Genomic DNA, 26,827 nt, shown 5'->3' on the forward strand with positions numbered 1-26,827 from the left:
TACCTCTTATCCATTAAGGGTCGCAGGTGTGTGCGTGCGTGCGTGTGTGTGTGGGGGGGGGGGGGGGGGTGGAACCTATCCCATTTGACATTGGGTAGGAGCTGGGTTACACCCTGGACTGGACAGGTCGCTAGTCCTTCGCAGGGCCACCAGGATCAATTAGGGGCTCAGGAACTTGCTCAAGGATACTTCCACATGGTCACCGGGGGAAGTGAGGATCGATCCAGCAACCCTTCGGTTGCTAGACATCCACTCTACCTCTGAGCCATGCTGCCCTTGTATGAACAGATAATGAATGGCAAATGCATTGACTAACATGTAAATAAGGGGCCAAACGTGTGCATCAGAAATATACAGATATGCAGCTTGTGTCCTAGAGCTATGACACTGCATGGTCCATTTGAATGGCATTATGATGCTTTCACAGGCTTGGAATTTAAATAAGTCTCCAGTATCATTTGTAACGCTTTGAAATATTCAGCGGCAAATTGTGATTTTAAAAGATGTGCCTCAAACGTTTGGCACCGAGAGAGCAGAGATGAGAGCAGACATCAGAGGCTGGATCTTTCTCTTAGATGTCCTACACACTCTGACCAATAATTTGGTTGCATTATGGATTTGGATGTGTAATTGGTCTCAGGTGTTTTTGAGTAAGTGTTTGAGTAATGTTCCTTGTAATTGTTGTTTACAAGTATGTAGGCAGTGGAGGAATTGTGTTCTCTTGTTAAGCATTTTATTAGCCCTTCTGGCTTTAATCTAGAACCCTTTTAGTTGTTTTACTTTTATGTCTTCTCTGTCACATTTTTTTGTCCCCCTCCTTCTTCCTTCTTTCTCTCTCTCTTTACCACTTATTCGCCAGCCTCTCTGTATTTAAAGCTCCACATCCACTCTTTGTCTGTATCAGGAGAAATCCCTTGTGACCAAAGGAAGTGAGGCCATTTCCTTGCGGTTCCAAGGAGAACACTTTACTAGACAGAGAACACATTAAGGACTCCCAGTTTTTAGACCTTCATCACGACACTTGTCTTTTCAACAGTGCTTTACAGTTGCTGTTATTTATTTCAAATAATCAAAGAACCTGTGCTCAATAATCACTTGTGGTAGCACTGTGATAATCTTTGTGTCTCATGTTTTGGCACCGTATATGTTAATGTGATTCATGACTAGAAGTTGTTGGAAAATATTACAAATAAAATGTGAGGAAGTAGTGATGAGACACATTTCCTGTTCGTACCTTCGATGCAGTTGTTTCTGTTTGTCATATTCCTACAAGTCTTTTTCTTTTCTTAAGTATTATTTGTTTCAGCATCTGTGCTTCTTTGTGTTTTTTTTCCTTAGGTCTCTCAGCAGAAAAAAGGGTTTCTTTAGAACTGAGATCTTATCCCTATAGCAGCCACTGAACTTTATGTTCCTCTTTAAGCTTCAGTCCTTTTCATGGTTTACTGAATGTAGCTGTGTTAGTCTAACTTTTACATAGATATTTCCTTGCTGAGGGAAATTGGGTCATTTCCTAGATTGTTTGAAACCATGTCAGACTTTGTTTACTTGCTCCAATTTCATCATCATTTTGCTTCTTTGCTAATTTCTGTTACATCAGACCTGTCGCAGCACGTGGTGTCAGACTGCAAGCAGGCCATGGACCTTTTGGAAGAAGGCATTGCTAACCGCATAACTGCAGCTACCCACAACCATGATGCCAGCAGCAGATCCCACGCCATCTTTACCATCCAGTACACCCAGGTCATGATCTCTCTCAGCTCTCCAATCACAACCCAACATCTTACTAATGTTTTGATCAACGAGCATGCCAGTGGATTGTTTTTTTGACATTCCATGATCAAGCTGTTGATATAATTTTCACATGAAGCAAGTTGTTACCATTTATGGAATCTAATCTGAGTCTTGTCAAATTTGATCCCCGCAGGCAGTGCTTGAAAATAACCGTCCTTCAGAAACTGTTAGCAAGATTAACCTTGTGGACCTGGCAGGGAGGTGAGAAGATCTTCACCTCTGTTGTGTGTTCCTTTCTTCTGAGTTCATGTCATTGACAAAACTGCCCCCTAGTGTCATTTTTGTGTTCATTTTAATTATGTAGCCTGCATATTACAAATCTGCTGCAAGGGGCTTCACAACATATGACACCTACTGTCCTGAGACCTCAATTGAAATGTGGAACCAACCCAATACCGCAGAATTTAAACTTACGGGGGAAAGAATTGCAAGGAACACCTCAGGAAGAGCAACAGAGGAGGGATCCCACCCCCCCCCATCCCCTTTCCTCGACATGCAATGGATGTTGTGTGACAGAATAGACCAATAGCAGAAAGCTTAACTCTCTCAGCATTATTTGAATTGTGTTATTTATATTAATTGCAATTTCAAATTACACAAAACTCATTTTCTGTTTTTACTGTGTCTGACAGTGAGAGAGCAGACCCGAACTACTGCAGGGACAGACTAACGGAGGGCTCCAACATCAACAAGTCACTGGTCACACTGGGCATTGTGATTTCTGCTCTTGGTATGTGAGATGAATTTATGAATCCTGATGAAAACAGACACCTCCATTAAGTCATCAAAGTATATCGTTCCATGTTACTACCATGCATTTCCCCTCCATTGCACTCTCTCCATGCATCCCTCACCACCTCACAGCCCAGAACTCTCAGATGTCCAGCAGCTGCCAGAGTATCAACAGCATGGCCTCTGAAGGTGACAGCAGCATCGTAGGGAGCCACAGCAGCTCCCTGTCAGGAGCAGGAGGTGGGAGGAGGCACTGCTTCATCCCCTACAGAGACTCCGTCCTGACCTGGTTGCTGAAAGACAGCCTTGGCGGCAACTCCAAGACCATTATGATTGCAAGTAAGTAGTTGTCAAAAAAAGAGTAATTAGGTATTTTCTTTTGCCTAGTAAGCCCATTTGTGGAATGTGGTTGGTTAAAAAGGTATTTTGGATAGGGTTGTAATTTTACAAGTGGTACCCTAAAAGAACAATATGGCTTTTAGTCTGAAAATAAAACCAAAATGAAATTAAAATGTGCTTCTGTGTACATTGTAGCGGTCTCACCGTCTGCTAGCAGCTACAATGAGACCCTGAGCACCCTACGCTATGCTGCCCATGCCAGGAATATTGTCAACAAGCCTCGTGTTAATGAGGTCAGTAGCTGTTTGGAGTTTGTTGCCAAAATTTGATGATTGATCAAAATGTTTTTGTAGAAGGTTAATTTGTGCTTTCATTTCTACGCAGGATGCTAATGTGCGGCTGATCCGAGAGCTGAGAGAGGAGATTGACAGGCTGAAGAGCATGCTGCTAAGCTTTGAATTGGTACAGCTACCTTTCATCGTTAGAACATGACGTGAACTCTGCTGGGTCCTCCTAAAACAAGCCCTCTTAGTACTTTGTGGCATTGAATAAAAGTGTTTCACATACTTTTGAGGCAAAGGCTTCCTGCAGTGCTTTGTGTCTCTTCTAGTCCAAAGGGTGGTAAAGAACCTACTGCATTGTAACGTTTTATGACATTTTTCTTTTGCACAGTTTGTTGACTGATCATTTTTATACTCTGACAGCAGCGTAATCCAAGTCCATCCCTGAGCGATGAGAGGGATGGAACTCTTTCTGACATCGTGCTACAGAATGAATTAAAGGTAACACAGGATCCACACCGATAGTTGCATCTGCCTGACAGTCAGTCCTCGGTACATCAGGCTGGTGTAGGATTATACTAAGTTGAATTTTTTCCCTGAGACAGATACTTCTCAAAAAAAAAAAAAAAAAAAAATCTAGGGCACCATGTAAGTAGTTGAATCAGCTGGCAGTTCAAATAATTTTCACCTGCCTCTAGTGGTCCTCCTTTCTTTTTTCTGATCTTTGTCCTTTTTTGACTTCTCCAGGGGCTTTATTAGGTGTATTTGGAAGTTCTGAAAAATATTATTCTTATTTTTCTGAGAAATCAGGACACTGTCACTGGAAAGACACTGTGAATGGAGAAATTAAAAAAAGATATTTTTCAGTGCGTTGAGCAACACAAATTAATTTCTCTTCACTTCTATTGTTTGTTGGAGTGGCAGAAGAATTCCAAGTCTACATTATTTAGTTTTATTTTATTCATTTATTAAGTTTACTAAACTGACCCTTTCACTGCTGAAGTGAGAATACAGTATATTTTGATTCTACAACGTCACATACTTTTTTTTAATTGTAACTTAAAAGCAAGTAAAAATCTAAATTTGATAAATGAGAACATTCCATTTGACAAAGTATTTATTTGTATATCTGTGCTTGTGGATATGTAGGAAATCTAGATAAAAACAAGGGAGGAGTCTTTTAAAACCGGCAGTAGAAAGTACAAGCGAATGTTAGTATTGCAGTTGTCTTCCTGACCAAAGATAATTACCACTATGGTTTCATTGCCCTATTTTCATGAGCTTTAATATCTTCATCTGTGCATCATATTTTCATCCATGCATCATCCTCAGGTGGAGCAACTGACGAAGGACTGGTCAGAGAGTTGGAGAGACAAGAAGGAGCTGCTAGAGCAATACAGCGTCGATATCAACCGAGATCGAGCCGGTTTCCTCATCAACTCCCTTCAGCCCCACCTGGTTACACTCGATGGAGACGTTCTTAGCACTGGAGTTGTCTTCTATCATCTCAGGGTACGATTTTAGTGATTTAGTGTCCTTATGCCATTTGGGATATTAGTTATGGAAGTTAAATTTAAAATTAGTACAGTTAATGATGTTAGTAGCATGACAAGTATAAAAGTTTTTTTTTCTCTCTCTCTAAATCATGTCTTTCCCTCTCCAGAGACCATGTTACTCTGAAAATATATATATGCATAAACAACATAATGCAAGCTCTTTCAAACTGATATTCTTTGCATTTGCTCTCCTATTTTCCAAATCTCAAGTTGCTGTTTTTGTCAGCTGTCTTGACTAAAAAAACATTTTTTTTTTTTGTCTGCTAGATTCTTCTTCCTCCTATTTCTCTCTGTTCTGCTAGAAAAAAACTCTTGAGAAAAGGTGCGTTTTGATATGTCTTTTCTTTTCACTCTACCCTCCAACTGTCCTGTCGATCTCGAATCTCTGTGTCTGTATGTCTTCGGCAATGCATAAAGCTTGGTTGGATAAGAGGCTCTTAGTTCTGAGACTAGGACTCAGGGGAGCTTAAGCTGCCCTGATTCTGACAATGACAAGCATACCCTTAGGCCTGACAATTACACTGTTCCCTGCGTGTGAAGAGCTGAGGCCACCAGGGAGCACATGTGGTCCTGACACCATTGGAAAAAGACTTTAATCCCATTAGATAAGACTTCAAAGTAAATAAATTATTGTTTTTCCTGTCTGCTTGGTTGAAGATTGGAAGTGAATTAGAAATGAAAGGATGATCATTTTCGTCATGATTCCTACATTTACGTGTTCTGAGTATATTCAGGTGATGATCAGTATGCACAAGATGTTGCAAAGTTTCTTCTAATGTTCTGTGAAAAGGGTTTTCTGTGGAGTTCTTCCTCAGTCGATGTGAGGGTCTAAGGGCAGAGGTTGTTGTTATGATGCCACGTAAAACCCTTTGAGACAAACTGTTTGTAAAAACAGGCTCTACAAATAAAATTGCCTTGCCTTGCCTCATTTTATTTTGAGGTTAAATGCTGAGTTTAAAATCAGTGTTTGTTACAGGAAGGAGTTACCCGCATCGGACCTCAAGACCAGTGTGAAGAACCACAAATCGGTATTGTTTATTCATTTGATCTCTGTGTTTATTCATCCAGTTGCTGATAGTTATTTTCAATCAATGAAGAATGTAAATTCGAAAACTAAGTGTTACAACAAGGTAAACATAATAATACATGCAGCATAAAAATACAGAACATTTCAGAGGGCAACAATATGAAGTTCCCTAAAGAGCTCATCATATATTTAATTAAATGAGAATTCATAGGAGAATATTAAATGTGCCTAAAATGGGCCGTTAGCTTTTCATTAAATGCTACACTGAGCACTGAATATATTTAGCAGCACGGTGGCTACAAAGGCACAGCTTTCTAAATCAGTATACGTGATTGTGTTTCTACATTCTGACTCCAGTTCTGCCGGGCTGTGCCAGCTGCGAGATTGAAAACCGTGCCGGTGTGGTAATGCTGCGACCGCTGCCGGGCTGCGTCTGCCTGCTCAATGACAGGGAGGTTACTGAGCCCTGCAGACTGGCTCAAGGTCAGTACATGTCCTGAATGCATTTTTCATGCAGATTAGATATCTTGTAGTCAAAGCAAGGAGGTGGAAGTGCAGGCATGTAACTTGTGTTTGAATGAGGGCAAATACAAAATCATGTGCTATTAGAGTGACATGATAATTGTCTATGAAGCCTAGGGACAGTACTTGTGGGGGTGAATGTCTGTCACATATAGGTTAATGAACAATTACATATGCACACACAATTAAATATTCATAGATAGACTCAATATCATTTAAGTGAATGCACAACTATATATACATACAATTAAAGACGCACACAGTGCCATCCCAAGGACAAACGCCGGCAAACTTACTCTGCAGCACACACACACCTCCTGTACACACTGCTACTCAAAGAGCACCGCTTGTAATGAAAGATATGATTATCTGTTTCTAGGGATGGTGATCATCTTGGGAGGAGTGAATAAATTTCGCTTCAACCACCCAGCAGAGGCAGCCGTTCTCCGGGAACGCAGACGGGTAGCTGCAGCTTGGCTGAAAATTATATTGCAGATTGTGATGGGAATCATGATACTGTTGAGGATGAGTAGATGACTGGGTTGATTAACTGTAAAACTGGTGTACATGGAATAGTTTTCCTCATCTCTTCTTAGAAAAATTGCTGCAGTGTTTGTGTTTGTTTTGCTAAACGTTAAAGTTGACCTCTTTTTACTGTTGTTAGGCTAGTGAAGGAGGGATGACTTGCACCTACGTTGACCTCTGCCCTCTAACCCCTGACCACAGGTAAATATTGATTGAAAAGAAGTGAACAGAGAACGCAAGAGTATGTCAGGAAAATATTCATCATGTGGATGCACATTCTATATGTCATCTTCATCATCATCATCATCATCATTCTGTCAACCTCAAGGTTTCATATGAGATTAAAGTTACAAGTGTTCCACCAGAGAACCTGCTGCTGAAATAGGGCAGCATGTCGTGTGTCTTTTCCTCCAGCTGAGGGAGACTGCATGTGTTTTTGCTAGTCCCCACCCTCATGGACTGTTTACATGACAGGCCTGGTTGTTGCTTGGTTACTTCTGAGACACCTAACTGAAAAACAAGAACAGCTTTTACTTTTAACATGCCACTGTGCTACCAAACAACTAAATTGAGCAAGGCAGAGTGATTTTTATTTTTGCTGGTGGTCTTTGCTATCTTCTTGTCCCACTCTCAGTCTGTGTTTCAATTTGTGCCTCTTTTATAGTGTTGAAGAAGAGAAGCTTCAAGGGCAGCTGGGAACCTGTCTGTCCCCCAGTGAGGAGTCCTCTGCTAGGCAGCGTGTGGAGGAGCAGCAGCACTACGTGGAGAGTTTGCGACAAGAGATTAATACTGAACAGAGACGTGCTGAGAGAGAGCTGGAGAGGGAGCAAGCCCATCTTCAACAGCAGCACCATGAAAGTAGGCACTCTTTCTACACTCAGATTTGGAAAAATTGTTGTTGTTCACCTAAAATTCAACTAACAAAATATAAACCAGTTGTTCTGTCTTCTTGTTTGAAGAATATAGAATATTGACAATAGTGAGCATAGTGTAGGTACAAAACATTCTAATTCCTGTGTGTTTCATGATTTTTCATTCAACAGTTCACCAGTGGATTCTGCAGGAGAAATGGCGTCTGTCCACTGTAGAGCAGAGAGTAACCCAAGAGTTTGGAGTTCAAACAGACCTTATCCCTGCACCCCCTTTGGTGTCTGAGGATCTGCAAGACCTGATAGAAGATTGTCCATCTCCCGTAGTCAAAGCCAGGAAGAAGGTGGTGCAGGAGGAGTTACTGAAGCATCACTCCCTTTGCCGTGCTGAGAGTCGCATCCGTCGCAAAAGACTGCACTTCCAGCTGGAGAGAATTGCTCGTAAGCGTCACCTTTTGGAAGCTAAGAGGGAATTACAGCGGCTGGAAAAGGCTCTGCCCCCAGGACCAGACAGCCCGGACTTTTCTGACCTAGGGTCCCCCCAAAAGCTCAGAGAAGGACCGTCTGTTTCTCGTAGACACTCCTTCTCAGCAGATCTTCTGTCCCGGCTCTACCCACAGCACAACCCCATCTTCAAGTAAGCATATTGGGTGCTTTTAAAGGGGGCTAGTAAAGTCAAAAAGCTGTCATCTAATATATTTCTAATTTGATCTGTGGCAATAACGGTGTCTTTCACCTGCTGCATTTGAATATTACAGAATTTGTCTAGATTTGAGTGATTCTTTTCTTTTTTTTGAGAGAAGTTTCTTTTTTTCCCTCCTTAATAGGCACTTCCTTAAGAGAAATAGATCCACAGAAAGGACCCCCAATTCCTCCACATCACCTGATCCTGTTGGCAGCAGGAAGTGGGTTTCTGATGAGTGCCTTATTCGGGAAAGGACCCAGAGTTGCTCTGGCTCTGTTTTCTCAGGACAAAGTCGAGGCTGCCAGGGCAGAGTAAAATCCTCTGAAAGCATCGGAAACACTGCTGAGGAACCTCAAGCCCAGCCCTGCAGGGAATGTCCAGAAAGAAAACCTCTGCTGCCAAAAAGAGACCTGTCTTTTAAGAACAGATCAGATCAGAGCCCACAAGTTGCTCTGAAGTCACCACTTAGTTCTGCTGTGCATCATTTCGGAAAAGAAAATCTACAAGGAGCCACAACAGACAAGCAGAAGTGTCAGATTGTTCCTTGTACAAGTGTAAACTCCACATCCAGTGAAGATGACAAAAGACAGGAAACAATCAGGAAAACCTTTTCAACTTCTGTTGGGCCCAAGTTGAAAACAGTTCTGTCCAAACTGTTCAAGAAACCTCCATCAGGAGCTAATGGAGGACGAGGCCCAAAGGCTTTGGGGAGGATCACAACCAAATTTCACTTGAGACAACGAAGAGACAGGGGTCTTAAGGATGTTAAGATGAATCGAAATAAATGTAGCATTAAAACAGCTGTCTCATGTGAGGAGCTTGACCAAAGGAGTGTGTTTGAGAACATCCGACACCGGCGGTGGCATAGCACAGAGGCTCTGATGAACAAGACCAGCAAGTGGGTGGAGAAACAACGGGGACTGATCCGTTGGGAGGAAGATGACAAGGAAGAGGAAGTCGAGAGGGATGCAGGATCGTCAGACTGTGAGAGCCTGTTCTCTCTTGATTCTCTATCCTCTGCTTATGCAACAGCCTTAGTGGAGCAACTGAAATATGAGGAAGCAGCTCAGAGTGATGCAGAGAGCGAAGACAGTGAGATGTCAAAAGACTCCTTGGCTGTTGGTAGCAGTGAGAAACGTTCTACAGTGAGGAGACAAACAGTGGTTCCAACTTACTCATTGGTGACGGATGTCTCTCATTCATCAGTGGGACACAATGGGAGAGTAGAGATCAGCTCAGAAAGTGAAATCTGTCAAAAACCCCAGGCAAGCTCATCTGAGGCACACTGGAGCCAGCAAGGCTCCCCAAAAACAAGACCTAGCTCTGCAACAAGGAAGTCACCTCCTCAAAACCCATTAACAGTAGATTTTAGAGGCAGAGAAACTATAAACAAATTGTTTGAAGATTTTATCAGCACACCATCTGCTTCAACAAGCAGCCCACGCTCTCTAAGTAGCTGCAGTGTGAAGGAGTCAGAAAGCCTGCTGCTGCTAACTGATGCCTGGTCTTCCACTGATGCAGCAGACAGTCCCAGAATTCACAGAGATCCTCTGCCTCTCCAAAGAGGAATGATGTTCAGAGGTGTAGAGAGCAGTGGCAGTTCCAGCCCTCTCAGTGTGAGCCTCACAGACCCTCAGAGTGAATCTACACCCTGTAGCTCGACATTCACCAGCATTGAGGGTGTAGATGTAACAGTACAGAAATGCACTCTTGACAATTCAACGGACGCATCAGATTTTCAATGCTTGACTGCAGGAGATATTCTGATGTCACCGATTTTGAAAGATTTAGAACAATCAGAAAGTGTACCACAGGGTTTTGAAGATATTCCAGACTCCAACAGCAAAACTAGCTCACCATCCTTGCCCATCTCTGATCAAATTGGTCGTGTGTTACAATCTCATGAGTCTCACACCACACAACCTACATTTCCTCAAGTGTGCAAAGATGGATCTGATGCAGTTGTTGCTGCTTTTATAGAGTCCTATGATACCGGGTTGTGTACATCAAGTTTTCAAACACAACCGCATTCATCTATAGACCCTACTGCGCAAAGTCAAGTGTTGAGCAAGATGTCTTACACTACATGTGTCTTCAAACCCTCCGCTGCAGATGAAGCACTACGCAAGCAAGACAATGCAGCAGTAAAGTTGGAAGATACATACCAGCATGATTTGGTGAATACCAAAGATGGATCCCATCCAAGAGATGAAACATTAGGTGAGGCTGAAACCAAAGGTGCTAAACAGAACATTGTGCTACACCAGGAACTTGTTAAATTGGCTGGTAAAAATTCCAGGAAGAGGAACAAAGAGCAGCAGGATCCTTTCATGGGCAGCCTGAAAATTCCTAAACGGAACATCAACAGAGAAGTAGGGACTTTGTATTCTACACCAATTGGCAGACAGGAAGATATTTGTTTTGATGACAATAATCATACCAGCGACTCTAAAGGAAAACAGTTTCCTGTGGAAATTGTTAGCCCTGGACTTAATTCTGCTGGTGCTGATGGCAGCAAAAGACATGACAAAGTAGCTTCAGTGGAATCGCCAGGTTCTGATCCCATGTCCAGGAAACTTGGACAGATTTGTAAGATATTTGAGGACTATGAATGTGGGCTTAAAAGCGGCAACAAAAGTTCTCAGAGTGGTGCTTCTGTAGGAGAGAAGAAAGTGGTTGGAAAGGGCGATGTCACAATAAAGGGTGTTGTTGCAGAAACAGAAGGACCCCAGACCCCCACACAATATCAAGACAGTACAAAACATGCATGTCACTCAGAGGCAATTTGTAGCGCCATTGACCTGAGAATCTCAGAAGTGGTAAAAGAGCATGTGAAACTGTCAGCTATTGGCAGCGATGGTGAAGGGAAGAGCCAGAGTCGGAGCCCGAATGCCTTGTTGTCATCTACCTGCCATTTCTATGATGATGATGAACATGGATGGACAGAAAACCAACTGAAGGATAAAAGAAGCATTCAGATGAAAGACCTAACCAACCTCCATGGACATCCTTTATTGCAGAAGAACAAAAATACTGTGGACAAAAGTGAGCAGCTAGCATCAGATAAACTGTCTGCGCTGAGCACTAGCAATGACAACAACATGCTTGAGTTGACCGAAGAGACACTAAAGACTGATCAAGCTTGTAGCATCTCTGATAGTTCATCAAAGAATCCAGTGAATAATTACTGTGTTTTACCAAACACCTCCGTAGGAACCAAATCTATGAATTCAAATCTGACACTGAACAGCCATAAACAGTCTGAGGAACCAGTTAGCTTTTCCTCCTTAACAGACCTCACCTTAGCAAGAACTGCTCTGGGGGAAGGTGCTTTATTTCAAGAAATTCACAATATAAGTCAAAAAGATGAGAAGCATGTGTTTGGTCCTACAATCAGTGATATTTGTTCAAAAAGAGAGGGGCAGAGCTATGCTGAAGCTCCTGATTGGGAGTCTGACTGCCTACAGCTTTGCCAAGTACCCACTGATGTCACAGAATTTCACTGTAAATATGTGAAGAACAGCAGTATGGAAGAAACTTTTGGTGTTGGAGATGCAACACAAAAACAAAACCCACCAAAGATAAATGGAAAACTTGTCAAAAGTAGCCCTCAAATATCCAGGTCTGAGAAATTATTCTCCGATGGAGAATTTTGTCAACATAACTATCAAAATAAGTCCACTGAGGAGAATGCCATTGCAAAAGGGTTTGATGTTACACCTGGTAGTGAACCCCCTGATACTCCACTGGGAAGTAACCCTTGTATAGGCAAGCAGGATCCCCTCAACAATCCAAAAACTCATTCAAATAACTTGGCTCGGACTTGTGTGGTCAATATTAACTTCAACAAATGCCAAAATGTATCAAATTCACAGTGCCAATTTGACAAAGAAGCTCAAATTGATGGCAATAGCGATTGTGACGTGAAAGATGAGAAAGAGACTCGCCAGTGTACAGCACAGGCCCCACACAGCTTTGCGGAGACGGAATATGAAACGCTTCAAGCAAATGCCATCAAAACTACCAGTTGTTGTAGAGCTGTTATACCTAAGAAAGGCAAGATTAGCACAACTGGTGGTACACAGTGTAATTCTGCTGTTATGCATAAAAAGCCCAAGTCAAAAAGTTTCAGAAGGTCTAAGATACAGACTCATCCCCCTTCTTCAAGTGACTCCTCTAACACAACTTTAATGGATGAAAAGGATGACAAAACCTCCAGGTTGCACCATGGTAGGCTCTCATCTGCATGGGTAAACATTGGACCTGAGGGCACTTGCAATGTCAGACAGCCTCAAGCTAATGATACAGAAATGACTACCACAGTCTCAGTAGGAAAATCTAAAAATGAGGTTACATATACGAGAGATACCAACCGAAAAAGGCACTCGTTACCCCCACAAGCAATAACACAAAAGACAAAGTTAGAGAAAAAAGTTTCATATGATAAGAAAAGTGAATCGCTTAAATCTCAAGACTCTAGAATGCATTTTGCCTCAAGTGACATCAACCCGTTTGTTCATCAGTGGCAGGATGATGAGTCAAGCCAACACTGCCACAAGAACCCGGTGTTCGGAAGTGCTGCTGACCTCTCCTGCAAATCTCCTCTTTTAAACAGTGCTGAAAAACGTATAACAAGATGCTCTAGTGTTGACAACGGTTTGAATGGGCAGAACTCTCCTTTTATTTCCCATTTGAGCACCTACGCCACCAACAAGGGCCTCTCCAGTACACTCAGTAGTATTGAAGATTATAAAGATCAAGACCGCAAAACGTCTCAGCCACGTTCTGACAGTCTGACAACGAACACCAATTCTTCAAGCAACGACTGTGGTTTTGGTGACAACTCCGGTCGGGTGGATGAGATTATGTTTGTGTACTCATCAGAGCCAGAGTCAAACACAAACAAAACAGAAGCCCAAAGAGGGATGACATCCGAAAATGGTACTCAAACTGAGCCCGACCCACAAACAAGTCTTGGTAACAGTACTCTAAAGAGGAAAGAGCGGCACAGAAGAAGTAACACCGATGCATCCATAACACAGAAAACCAAAGTGGACATAAATGAATCCCCAACATGGGCTAGTATGGAGAGTATGTCGGTCCAACTCTCAAAGCTGATCGACAGCACCTCAGACCTGCTGGGTGATGTTCAGGAAATGAGGACAGGTCAAGTCTACAGGTCCAGTCCACGAAGAAGTGTTAATATGTCAAATATCTCCTATAATGAGTCCAAAGACAAGAAAGACTCTATGACTCAGACAGTGGTAGATGTTGGGATTCAGACAGAAAGGCCTTCAACACCAGTAAAAACAGAGGTTACGAGTCATCACACGCCCAGTGACAAGTCCAGAACTCATGAGGTCAATGTGATAGTCAAAGTGATTGGTTCTGAGGTTGTGGCCGTGTCACGAGATGAGAATGTCCACTGTGTTGTGAGAACAGGAGAAAAGATACAAAGCATGCCCGAGCTGAGGTTTAAAACCCCAGTAGATTCCGTGAACACCCCTCTCAAAACATCTCCAGTGAAGCCTACAGTAGAATGTCGAAGACTTTTAAGATCTGCTCCCTTTAGAGGCCCAAAGACGAATGAGGGGCTGAGCTACAAAAGAGCTGCAACCTCTGAGGTCAGCCGGAGACAACCAGTAAATCAATCCCAAGAAAATAATCGCCCCTTTTTAAGAAATGGTTTATCAAATAGAAACACGACATACACAGATCGTGCATCATCCCCCATTCAGACTGTTGAAACAAGATTACGACTGAAGCAGAACAGAAAACAATCCTCTATGCAACCTCCCAAACAGAAGAGTGGAAACGCAGGCCATGCTACTAAAGAAAACGGCATTGTCATGTCATCTGTGTCAGATGAGGATAAACTCCCCACACAGTACTGTAAATCAGAATCTATATCGCTCGAAAAAGTGAGTGAAATGAGTTGCTCAAGCTCTAAAGGCTCTGATGACAGCTCTACAAGCCTTAGTTCATCACTGGATAGATACACAGGCACTGACAGGAGACAAGTGACTGATAAAGACAAGAACAGTCCTCAGACCATTTCCAATTGCCAGACGACCTCTTCCCAAACTCCTAAGTGGATATCTTCCGTTCGTACCGATGGTTTCTCTACGCAGAATCGATTCTCTCCCATGGTTAGACAGATGCAGCAGACTGAATCAAAACATGGCAAAGCATCAAACTATACAACCCCACCATCAAGAGATTTTTGTGCTGCGGGCTACAGTCCATCCCCGGTGAGTGACAGGACGATTCTACTTGAAGAGGATGACATGGTGTCTCTCGCACCCAGTGAGTGCAACACAGATGTTCTTGTGAACAGTAAACCTGTCACCGATGGGCCCATCTGTCAAGACAGCAAGAGAATCCCAGATGACCTGCCAGTGCACAACAAGTTCACTAACTGGTCAGGCATCCACCAGCAACAATCAAAGCACTCCAGTGTCCCCAACAAAATAACCACGTATAACAACGGCACACAAAGTACGAGCAGGAACTGTGTCGAATGGGCTGAAGTGGAGAGCTGCGCTTCAAACATGGACTCTGCGGCTCAAGTCCATGGAAGGTCGAGAGAGATAGAGAGACTACGACAAGAGAGAGAGCAGGTGATGGCTTCAATCAACCTCAACATGAACCTGACGCCACTGACCGTGGAGCTCACAGAGGCCAAGCTCCATTACGGCCTTGGGGAGACAGATACGCTGTTAAAGATGCTCTCGCCGAGGTCCAGAGTAGAGCTGGAGCCCCCCCCATCTACCCCCAGCAAGCAGCAGTTGTATGATCGGTACGTCTTTATTTTGATACAAGTATGGTAGTTCCAAAACAGAATAGAGCTTTGAAATAAATGAAATACAAAGACATAACACAAATATTAAGAATCTCCAAATGTTTTGAAATTAAAGAAAAACCTTTTTAACTTCTCCATGTTGAGTGTTTTTCAACATACATTATGTGAAAATCATACACCTCTGTTGTATAAAGATCAAACAGATGATTCATCAATAAGAGTAAAAAAGCCAAATTAGTTTCAGAATATCAGTATATGGGGGAAAAAAATCTACTGTTCCCACTCTCTTTTCTTCCAATTAAAAATGTATGCTAACATATTCCAAATGTCCTATGATGGACATGTGCTCCAAATAAGTTGAAAGTATTGTTTAATGACTGCATGCTCTCCATCTTTGGGATCCTCTCCTCCCAGACACCGTAGGAGTATTGAGGGTTTGAGGCAAGAGAGGGAGGAGCGTCTCCAGACTTACCGACGGGCTCGTAGTCTAAGCCCCAGCAAACATCCTCGCTGGGCTCCTCAAGAAACTGTATCCAAGGCTTCTGCTGCCATGCCCAGTCGGGGTATGGAGTACCTGCCAGAGCTACGGCAAGAGGTGATCAACGGCACCAGGTAAGAAGAGTGAAATATTTATTTACATGTCTGTATTCATTCAGATACAGCTGATGTCACTGAGATTTCACTAAATTATATATTTGCTAGAATATCACAACCTCTGAGGGAAGAGGGCCAGTACCCATCTGACATTGAGCAGCTTCTGCGTGATTATGGCCGTGCACGGGAGGAAGCCAGGACAGAGATAGCGAAGGCACGGGAACGACTGCGAGAGAGGACTGAGCAGGAGAAGAGAAGGCTGCAGCAGCAGGCCCTGTCTCAGGATGTAAAGGTCAGTATGTGTCCTGACTAATTAATTAGGATAAAGATTTACATTCTGCTTGAACAGTGTACGGTTCCTGAGTTCTGCAGGTGTTTTGAAGCAGCAGCTTATAATTTCTTTACAGTGTTCAGCTTTATTTCCATTGAAAATTTTGGAACGCCACTGAATACTAAATATCTATCAATTTGGGTGTGATTACTCTGAATATCAAACTTTGGCTGTTGTGCACATTAGTTCCTCAGTTTTATATTGCAGCTTCATAGCTGATATATTTACACTCCAAGTTCCAGCTCGGATGTAACAACATTTACAAGTTAAACTGCAGTACAGTTACATTCAGTCAGTCCTTCATGTGATATCCCTGATCTTTCCTTCGTGGCAGGATGACCTGAGACACCGGACCAGAATCAGCAGTAGCACCTTGTGCACAGGATCCAGTCTGAGCCTGTCCTCTGGACCAACGTCAGGATACAACAGTGGCAACACAGTCCAGCTTCTGCCTAACAACAGACCAGCTTTTACAGCGCAGGTTGGTGTGCTCGGTTACACAGAAACATGGTTTAATCCTTGCGTAAACTGATCTCAGATCATTCAAACACAATAAATTCCTCACAAAATTAGCTTTCGTATTAATATTTCTTTTGAATGTACCACAAACATGCTGATGTTGGTGTTTTGGTTCAGACATCAGGGTCCCAGGATGAAGGGCAGGTCAGGACACGTCCTCCGATATGTGTGAAGACACAGCGAGCCTGGCTCTCTGCCCAGGGTAAGAACCCAACAATAATTCACAGTAACACAAACAGACTTGGCCAAAATGGTGTGCTCAGATTTCAAATAAGAGAGATTTATGTGTTTTCACCATCTTGTAATAAATTTTGTTTCTGCTGTAAGGTTTCATTTTAAATACATAAACTACTAGATATGATTCCATATGACTTTCTAATTTGATTTCTTTGTATTTTATTAGATGTCTGCCTTGAGCCTCCCGCCACAAGGACTGAGCCCATTTTGACCTCATCACCGTCGCCCCCAACCTGTACTCGACAGCGCACTGCCTCCCTTGGCTCCTCCTCTTCTCTATCCACCAGCTATCAGGACATCACGTCCAACCTCCTCAGCCGAGCTCTAGCTGAGGTAGATTAGAATTAACAATTCCTTTTAAGGCAAAAGGTGGCCAGACAACACTCAGACATTCTAAATACAATAAATATCTCGTTTTCTGTACATCGTGATGTTTGTTTGATTTATACAACACAGGTGCGACTGGCCTCCTCTGGGGATCTGACCAACCTGGTGACGGGTAAAGCCACAGCAGGCTGGAGGTCAGCTCAAACTGTCACATTCATAGAACAAATCCAAAATGATTCATCCTTGAAACAATCCTACAACAACCTTGTCTCTCTTTAACCAATATGAAGTTGGTCCATGTGCTAATATATTAAATACATCTTAATTTGATTCAGGTACCAGGGAGAAGAAAGAGGCATCAGGGCTTACTATAAATCCTCCTCCAGCCCTTCTGTTCATGGGTTCCTGGGGGCCGGAGAGCTTGACAGACCCCTGGACAGCCTGTGGAATGTCATCTGCCAGCCGTCCAAGTGTCACATGTATCATGCCTCTGTATGTTCTGTGTGGACACGACCACTAGATGACAGCACTCAGCTGGGTGAGCTGACAAAACCTACTAGTCTATATGATCACTCATACAGTAGCAGAGATGATTGAGAGATTCTACCAAGTAATGAGAGGCATATTGAGAAAGGTCTAATTAAAGTTTTTGTTTGTCCAGGGGTACATTTGTAGTAAAGGAGTTAATTAAAATTACAGTACATGTGCAGCACAAGCTAGAAAAGAGGGAAGTGTAGCTTGGTGAAAAATTGACGCTTTTGCCGAAAAATAGATCTTGAAAAAAGTTAAATTTGTATCCATTATTCAAGATGAAAGTTTATTTATTTATTTATTACAAGCATATAATCATATAATCAACAAAACAAATTCTGGAGGTTCAAAAATTAGAAAAGGAGTAGGCAGAAGTTTACAAATCTTTTCTTTTCTCACCCCCTTCCTTGATCGTAAAATTTAGAATTTTACAATAAATTTAATCAAACGGAGACTCAACCTTCCATACCAGCGTCTGTGACAGGAAAAACAGATCTCAAATATTCCAGTGAGATATGAAGGAAACAGTGAGAATAGCAAACAACACACAACCTAATGACACATGAATCATCACTCTTTCAGCAGGAACATCATTTCATCAGCTCAGTTAGTTCATGTATTACTGCAACTTCTGACAATGACACAAGGTTTGATGGCAAAATAGTTGACATACATTCATACTAGCGTCTTTGAAATATATTTCCCTGTAAATCCTGATTACTTTCTCTCAGTTCAAGACAACCCTGGGATAAAGTTTGCTTCATTTTAGTTGTTATTTTTGAAGAATGGAACCCTGAAAATACATTTTCATCAAATTATGCATCTGCATTCCTTAGATACTAGAAACACAGCATTTATCACTGACAAGTGCAGTGAGTTGCGTTTAATCCCCTCACACCAGGATGCTTCTCCTATCGCACATATTTGTACAGGTCATTCTTGTTCTCCTGCATTTTAGATTTTTTTTTATGCTGACAAGTGAAAAAAAACCCTACTTTCCAACTTTAAGCAAGAATGTTCTTATATTTTTCTTTTGTTTTATAAATTTCATTTAAACCGTATGTCTTTTTTTCTCATCAAATATTTGTGTTCTACTTGACATGCCCTCGTTTTTTTAAAGTATATATTTCACCACTGTGTTTTTGTTTAGTCTACATATTAACAGATGCGACCAGCTGCCACCTCAGCCAGCCGCGGGACTTCTGCTGCATCAGCACCGGGTCTAAACAGGTAAGCACAGCTGCAACCAGCAGATCCTGACGATTACTGCCTTTTATTTGAGGTTGAGAGAGCATTTTCAGCATAACTAAACACACAAACGCCCGTTAGTCTGAAGGAGAATCTCTGTTTACAGTCATATTACTGCGGTATGAAATCAGGAGTCTCTGGCAATTGTGACCAATTTCACAGCGTGAGAGTGTCAAGTAGTTCCACAGCCACAAAATGATGCTAAAGGGTATTTAGATAGTACTTCTACACAGAGGTAGAAGGTGTTGAAACCGTGTCAGCTGCTGGTTATCAGCCATGATCAAACAACTGTGCTACCTGTTCTATTGATGATTTTCTTTGCTCCAGGGTGGCCTGTACGTGATGGCAATGCAGTCTGTGTTTGAGGAGTCTCTGCCTCGTCCCAGTGTGGACGCCATCCGAGGGGAGATGATGCCCAGTTGCTGGGTCCTGCAGCCAATCAGACGCAGCGGACGAGAGGTCACCAGGGTCATCTACCTACTGCAGGTGAGTCGTGGGTGACGGGCCAGACCGCAGAAGAAGAGCGTTTGCCTTTGTTGTTTTATTTCTCAATCATTGCCATCTTTTGTAGGTGGACCTTGGAACTCCATCTTTCTCTCACCAACTATTGAACACTGTTGCTAGGAGACATGCAGCTGTCATAGCTGATCTTGGCGTTTTCCTTTCTTCATAAAGCTTCATGAAGGATCATCAGTTGTGAGCACTTAGACTGAAATGTCTCCAGCATGGAGAGGGTTTCCCTTTTCGAATTTTGCACCTGAAATGTACTTACTTGATTTTTTTTTTTTTCATTTTTAGAGCACTATTTTATTGACTTCCAGACACAAAGTTTTGTTTTGTTGTTTTTTTTAAATATTGAGACTGTATTTTTGTACCTGTATGTGCATGCCTTTAACAATCATACTCCTTTTTTTTTTTTTTTTTTTTTTTTTTACCAAAGATTCACTAGAAGCCCATGGGAAGGATCCATTCTGTGTTAGATTTAGTTTTTAACAACTTGATCTCAGGCAGCAAAGCTATGAAGCTCCCTCATGTAATTCTTCATCGATAAATGAAGTGGCGAAAAAAAAGAAAGTTCTAATCTGTTAAGCACCAGCCATAAGCTCCGTCATACACAATAGAAATATGGAGTCTATTAGATTCCTTCTATATTGTAATGTCAGCTCCATATGTAAACGAGGTCAAGCCTCGCCGAGAGAGAAGGAACATTTAAATTGTCCTTCAGAAACTTGACTACAAACATCTGTCCATTAAATGGTGAGTTTATTTCCTACACATTTATCAATACGGTCACACAGCCCTCTGATCAGGAAACCTACTGACTTCATTGATCTCCTCTCACGCTAACAAGAATACATTCATTACTACTGGATGGACTGCCCAGAAATTTGGGACAGACATTTATGTTTCCTTCAGGATGAATTATGTGAACTTGGGTCAAGACCCCGATCCTTCCTGTAACCTTATTTTACCCAACATTTTGTTTTATGCCCAATTACCTGCAACATGACAGCCCTTGTGTTTCAGCTGCACAACTACATTTTGGTGCAAAGTTGACTAGATGGAGTGAGTCGCCCACAATTACTAGGGGTAGCTCATCGTGATACCACCCCTCGCCAATCGCTAGGGAAACAGTAACATGTAACAGTGAAGGCATGTAGGAGATATTAGAGAGGATGTAAAACTCAATAATTCAGTATAGCTGCTACAGGAAGTCAGCATGTACACCTGGAACGGTCGGGATGCAGCTTTGAAAAAGTTTCATAGGATTCAATGAAACTGTTCTTAACTAACACTCCCAAAAACAAAATCAAATTAGGAAACAGATTAAAAAAAAAAAATCCTTGGATGCAGACATGCTACACTAAGCTGATGAACAACTCAGTTCTCATTCACTTAAACAGCCTTCAAGGATGCTGGCTGCTCTGTGAATCTGAATGCACAGCGGTGTCTCAGCTAAATGCTGACCGTGATGATGCTAACATGCTAAGCTAAGCAGATAGACATGTCATGGTCAGCATTTAGCGCCCACGCTGCTGTGCCATAGCTTGTCAGAGCACCTGGCACGTCAGAAAACGGGCCTGACAGGCCAAACCATGTCCAGACAAACTACAGAAATACTTGCAACTACTGATTCGTTAATTGTGTCTACTTAGCTACTCAGGCACTGCACCTCTTAACCCCTTCTTAGCCGTAAATGTTGAGAAGATCCATATCTTGCTCAGCAGTAGCATCAAGGGACAAATGTACGAAGAGGCAAAGGCCACATGAAGGAATGCTGAGAATTAATATTTATATTTATGTAGGCTCTAATTTTAAACCACTCCAGGAAAGCTAGTCCATAGAAAAACAATGTGTGGCGCTGTGTCAGAAATATTTGGGCTGCTGAAGGATTGCAATGCAGTGAAGATAGCAACCAGCTCCAGGGATAATGCTCCCCTTTAGTTCCCCTTTATTCCATTAGCGCTCTACGGTACCCAAACCTGCTTGAGCTAGGATTTGAGGGCTTCTGTTCTCGCACTCTTTTTATAAAGTTTGTAGTATTTATTTTGCTCCTCTCCACCCTTGTTTGAATCTATTGAATGTTTCTATAGTTGTAAATGTTTGTAATGAAAGCATGGTGCTGTACTTACAGCTGCTTGCACAAAAATGTTAATGCATTTATTCATGTTCATGTATTAAAAAGTGATTTCTTGTGTGTCTAGCATTGAGACTATGCAAGGGGCAGAGCTGTATCCAGATACGAAGCCATATTATTTACAGAAGTCGGAGGTTCTGCAGCTGCAGATATTCCCTGGGAACCAAAGAGAAAGAAACAAAAATACTGAAGAGAGAGTGAAGGAAGGAAGTGGTAAAAAATTTTGTACTGATTTTTTTTTTAAATGTATAAAAATATATATTTTAAATGCGTTTTATTATATGAAAAATTATTTATGTTTTGACTGTGTTTTGCAAATGTATTTTGTTACGCTTGCTGTTGCTAATACCATGTCATTTGTCCACGGTTTTATAAAAACACATTTACAAAAAAAAAATACACATTTTAAATTGATTTTTCTTCTTCTCGGTTGTCTGAATGTTAAAGCCTGCTACGTGACTGAGTTCTAATAGGAGGTGTCTGCAGTAGATCAAAAATATTCTAGGGTTTCATTCCCCGTACTGGTTATGTATTACCACTGTCAAGTTGAGGTATTATTCGGTATTGAATCTCCTCAAAATGTGCTAAAAGTACCAAAACATACACAAATTGTGTTTTAAATGAGAATCATGTCAATTTGAAATTTTCCGATAAAAATGCATGCGCTTTATTGTTATCTTTCTCTTTGAACCTCACTCTGCAGAATAATTTATGTTGAACTCTTGAAGGCTGTCTCAGAGCTCATCTTAAAACCGAGTTTAAAGAGCTGCTCTTGACACGTGGAGCTACTTTGATCTGAATAATATCTGATCTGGCTCCCGCAAAAACAAAAAAACAACAAAAAAAGCTTCAAACCTTCACTGAAACTCAAGAATCTCCGATTATGTTGATGTTTTTGATATATGTCACAGGTTCGTTCTCATTATAGGAGCATTGGAGATTTCAAGTTTTCTCTCCACGCTCGTGCAAGCTGCAAAGTGGACTGCGACCAACTTCGGCCAAGTTGTGATGTCACAACCTGATTGTAGATGCAGGACTTAAAAAAATCCTAAAGGTGAGCCTAGAAAAATGTTCCCTTTAGATGAAAACAACAAACGTTAATCTTTGCATCTACGTTGATTTTAACGGTGCGGCAACAGCCAACAGGAATGAAGATTTTCATGAGTGGTGGAAGGACTTGTCAGAATTTTGGAGGCACAAATACCTGGTAATTGAGGCTGATTCTGGTACTAATATTAGGCAGTAAAAAACAAACAACAACAAAACAGTATTTCAAAAATCCCTCAAAAATTTGATGTGCAAAGACACTGTCACGGAGGCAGGAGAACTTACAGTGGAAAATAAACTCTACTGTCTTCAATGACACCATTGTGCTGATGATAAACATGGCTGAGGATTTTGAATAACCCCAAGCAGTTCTTTTGAATTATCTTCAGTAAAAAAATAAAAAAGGGGGAAAAAAAACAATTCCATGAGATTTTGTCTCAAGTTTTTTGTGTTCTCTGAAAAACTTGAAAAAATTACTTCGGCGATTGTTTTAAGAAGGCGAAAACAGGCCGATACCGATATGCGTGATAGGCCGATATCAGTGTAATGATCTCAGCTCCTTTTACATGGAGTTGTTTGTTTCTGTGAGACACGTGACTTGTTCATACCGGGAGAGTGACCGTCATCTCTTCACCATACTGACTGTCCACTTTCATTCAGTCGGTCCACTTCAGTTCTGTCTCCTCCAGCTGTGTTCAGGTCGTCCCCTCTATCTTCTTCACTGTGGGTTCCAGGTCCCAACCCGATGGTGGCATTTGTTTTGTCATGTTCCAAGTTACTGACGCTTGTTTAAAAGAAACTCCTCAGAATGTACACTGAGTTACTGAAGGACACCCTGTGTAATGTAGTGATGTGTCTCCAGCAACTGTCACTGCTCTGTGTCTAAATAGCTCACCCAGGCAGCAGTGGAGGTGACATTTGTCAGAGGGATGGGTGGGTGCGATTAGAGCCGGGTCGGGGCGGGGTGCACTGGAGTGCAGCGGGGGAGATCAGAAGTGTCTCTGCCATTTAGAGTCACCAGCTCTTGTTAGGAATGTCCGTCCCCCGCGATCATGTACTGGATGCGCCCACGTTATTTTTAACCCGGCAGGGTGGGTCAGCGGCTGGCTTTCGGGAATGACCGTGGAGCGCGAGGCGCCTACAGCCCCTTTCCCTCGTCCCCTCGTGCCCTCCTCGCGCTGTGGAGACCTCCTCTCTGACCAGGACCCCGCTGCGTCAATGGGATTATAATTGGTTTATTGGCAGGGAAAAGACGCAAGATAAACACTCTCGGACAGGACAACATCCAGAAGCAAGTAAGTGTAAATTGAAGGTGCCGCTAATGCTGCTGTTAAATGAAATTATTGATCTGTGGCCAAATAGTTTCTGTCCTCGGTCATAGTTTGACTTTGTGGTTTAGTCGCTTCCTCCAAACCACCTGTTGGATCTTCTGCTTTCTTAAACGATGACGTCGATAAAAAACACCTTCAGACTTACTTTGTTTCCACACTACGTGTTGTCAAAAGTCAAGTCCAAGTCACTTTTTTGTATCGATTAAACGACACGTTGTTGAATTACCGAGTTTGCGCTTCGTTATCTTTGACAGTTCTTAGGCCGCGTAGGCGCCACCGGAGTGACATTACGCACAGTGACGCGTTTTTACGCGTGGAAAAACATGACCTCAAAGCATGACGTTTGTGAGAAAGAGAGGAAGATCATAGATCATTGTGATAATGTAACGTTACATTATTAGCCTACTACCTCCCCTGAGGAGTTCACGGGTTCACCTGCTACTCTTGGAGTGACAAATTAAGCAAAAACCATTTGGCCGATGTTCGCAAAACTCTGTCGCACGGAGCAAAGGAAAAACTTGTTAAATTGTCAATCCGATGAACAAAGCTATTTTGTGAAGCATTGGCCTCGGTAGCAGTGTGCGCTTTAGAGTGCCCTCCATGCATGTGCTAATAGTGCCATTGCTGTTGTAGTGAGTGCGAGGGGAATTTGGGGAATTGGAACCTGGAATGCATCAGATCTGATATGTTTATGTTTGTCAGAACCTGCAAAGAAAGTACTATGCAACAGTGCAGTATGTCCTGCTGTGACATGGTGCATCAGAGGTAGCCTATAAAGAAGCATGAAAAGGAAGTACTCAAGGAAAGTATTCAAGAACAATACTTGAGTACATATACTTAGTTACATTCCGTAATGTTGTAAAATTAAGACCCCCCCCCCCCAAAAAAAAACTCCAGGGCCAGCAAAACATCCTTGACTAAAAACACAGCTGTGGCTTTTGAAATGTTCCCCTGTTCTAAAGACAAGTTCCCTCTTATTCCCCTTAAAAGGACAAGTGTGAGTACCAGGAGGGACTTCAGTGGAAACACACTCCAGGAATAGTTTACTATCGATTGCTTCTAACCTCTCACAAGATCAGGCTCGGTTTTATTCCAGTCAAAACAATATTGACCACAACAAAGGAATTTTTCTCCACAGCTGTTGAACAGAATCAATGTGCACTATGGATTATGCTAAAGAGTGTTTTTACACTGAAATGTCTTCAATGTATTTTCTTACATCTTATTCAAAGTCATGAGTAATCATTAGTTTGTTATTTGTTCTTTGGGGAGAAAGTTATTGATGTCTGTGCACTTGTGTGTTGATGTCTCAGATTTACACCCAGCTGGACCTTGTGGTCTATCCTCAGTCCAGCTGCTACTGCTAAACTTTCACACACACTCACACACACACACACACACACACACACACACACACACACACACACACACACACACCCTTAACCACACCCATCTCTTATTTCATCCTTTCTGTCTGACTGGGCTAATAATGTGACCACTTCCAGCAAGCTAATGTGTGGTTTACTTCCAGCCAGGAGACAGACATGATGTTTACATCATAATTACAATGTAGTTTTTGCTGCATTGAGAGAAATCGGTGCACTTTATTAAAATCGGACGCAAGACCAATTTTTTTGGGGGGGGGGGGGCTGTAAAGATAATTTCCTTTATCGCAATGTAACTCATCAAAATATAACTATTGAAGTCTCACAAATCAATTACGTGCAGTGCCGCGTCCACTCAAACTCCCGTCACTGTAATTTCCTGCAAAAGGAAATGTAATATCTTTTTTATTCACCCCATCCCCCTAAAGTCAAACAACACTTTTATATCTGGAGAAATTCCAGATGACTTTTTTTTTTATCATAATTACCCAGCGCCTCTTAGTCATCAGCTCACAATCTGCTGCCAGCAAAATATTGTGTTCCCTGGACTGTAAGCTGAGGTTTTTATCTACTACGGATGACAGAGAGAAATACAAGAGGCGCCAAAATATTATCAGTAGTGGCCTATAATAGCTGAAAATGTTTTTATCTCTATAAACCGCAATTATGCCCACAATTTGAACACTGATAACAGCTCGAAATGCATTAACACAATTGTCAGTGTGTGGAGAATTTACTCCTCAAAAAGATTAGTTGATGATTACCATAAGTTAGTTTCATTTTTGATAATAATACAAATCATTTAAGGAAAACAACAACAACAACAACAACAGAAAAAGACTCTTGCTTCCAAACAGTCGAGATGTCATTTTTGTCACGTCGTCGCAAATAGGGAACGTTTGCGTTTTGGATTTTTACGTAGACGTCAAGGAAGTCCGCGTAGGCTCGCTCCAAAAAAATGTTTCACTGAGACAGAATTCATCAGGACATAAGAGAGATTAGTTTTACCTCCTGTCGTAAGAATTGCAAGGTTAGTCGGACTTTGCCATATTTGTAGTGATTTGCATTTTATAGATGAAACAGTAAAAGCAGCACAAATGTTGGACGCCACCTCACGTAGAAACAACATACGTGGTTTGTGCAATGTCTTGATCGGAATCAGCAGACTCCTTCAAAACTCCTTAATTTTAACATGATCCGGTTTTTGATCTACACAATTGCACACAATATTTGAAATGAAACAATCTAATCGTCGTATTAGTTTGCTGTCTCGTGGAGTGGAAAATTAGCAGTTGGTAGAACATACAGGGTTACCACAAGCAGCTGGAACAATAGTCGCACGAGCAATATGCACTTGTTACTGTCAGTGTAAATACAATCTGTCAATGCTGTTGTTTGCGATTGCATTGACAGTGAAATAACTTTGATATGATTAAAAAAAAGAAAGAAAAGCACTTGAAATTTACTTATAAAACTTGTCGGAGCCCATGTTTCCACTCTCAGCCTCTCA

General features: G+C 41.9%; 2 protein-coding genes across 4 annotated transcripts in view; both read left to right on the forward strand.

Annotated features, from left to right (window-relative positions):
- The window catches only part of stard9 (StAR-related lipid transfer (START) domain containing 9), a 42,854-nt gene extending 20,846 nt beyond the window's left edge, over window positions 1–22,008 (forward strand). For 2 of the 3 annotated variants that reach the window (XM_086182359.1, XM_086182361.1), the window contains 25 exons: window positions 1,598–1,740; window positions 1,925–1,992; window positions 2,424–2,521; window positions 2,656–2,862; window positions 3,058–3,155; window positions 3,247–3,324; window positions 3,567–3,644; window positions 4,476–4,655; window positions 5,676–5,727; window positions 6,084–6,209; window positions 6,628–6,710; window positions 6,913–6,974; window positions 7,438–7,631; window positions 7,817–8,279; window positions 8,470–15,126; window positions 15,544–15,741; window positions 15,832–16,015; window positions 16,389–16,535; window positions 16,691–16,775; window positions 16,977–17,143; window positions 17,267–17,331; window positions 17,473–17,675; window positions 18,819–18,898; window positions 19,244–19,402; window positions 19,488–22,008. In XM_086182359.1, the coding sequence (XP_086038485.1) occupies window positions 1,598–1,740; window positions 1,925–1,992; window positions 2,424–2,521; window positions 2,656–2,862; window positions 3,058–3,155; window positions 3,247–3,324; window positions 3,567–3,644; window positions 4,476–4,655; window positions 5,676–5,727; window positions 6,084–6,209; window positions 6,628–6,710; window positions 6,913–6,974; window positions 7,438–7,631; window positions 7,817–8,279; window positions 8,470–15,126; window positions 15,544–15,741; window positions 15,832–16,015; window positions 16,389–16,535; window positions 16,691–16,775; window positions 16,977–17,143; window positions 17,267–17,331; window positions 17,473–17,675; window positions 18,819–18,898; window positions 19,244–19,402; window positions 19,488–19,589 (9,977 nt within the window). In that variant the 3' untranslated portion in view covers window positions 19,590–22,008. The remainder of the gene's footprint in view (window positions 1–1,597; window positions 1,741–1,924; window positions 1,993–2,423; window positions 2,522–2,655; window positions 2,863–3,057; window positions 3,156–3,246; window positions 3,325–3,566; window positions 3,645–4,475; window positions 4,656–5,675; window positions 5,728–6,083; window positions 6,210–6,627; window positions 6,711–6,912; window positions 6,975–7,437; window positions 7,632–7,816; window positions 8,280–8,469; window positions 15,127–15,543; window positions 15,742–15,831; window positions 16,016–16,388; window positions 16,536–16,690; window positions 16,776–16,976; window positions 17,144–17,266; window positions 17,332–17,472; window positions 17,676–18,818; window positions 18,899–19,243; window positions 19,403–19,487) is intronic. The other variant, XM_086182360.1, reaches the window with a different exon arrangement.
- Window positions 22,009–23,590: 1,582 nt separating this feature from the next.
- sptb (spectrin, beta, erythrocytic) overlaps window positions 23,591–26,827 on the forward strand; it is a 43,653-nt gene continuing 40,416 nt past the window's right edge. Inside the window, exon 1 of the mRNA XM_086181660.1 lies at window positions 23,591–23,896. The gene's annotated coding sequence lies outside the window, so the exon portion shown is untranslated. The remainder of the gene's footprint in view (window positions 23,897–26,827) is intronic.

The sequence above is a fragment of the Aulostomus chinensis genome, chromosome 17, assembly GCF_037954235.1.
Source record: "Aulostomus chinensis isolate RoL2024-O1b breed Wild chromosome 17, RoL_Achi_v1.0, whole genome shotgun sequence".
NCBI lineage: Eukaryota > Metazoa > Chordata > Actinopteri > Syngnathiformes > Aulostomidae > Aulostomus > Aulostomus chinensis.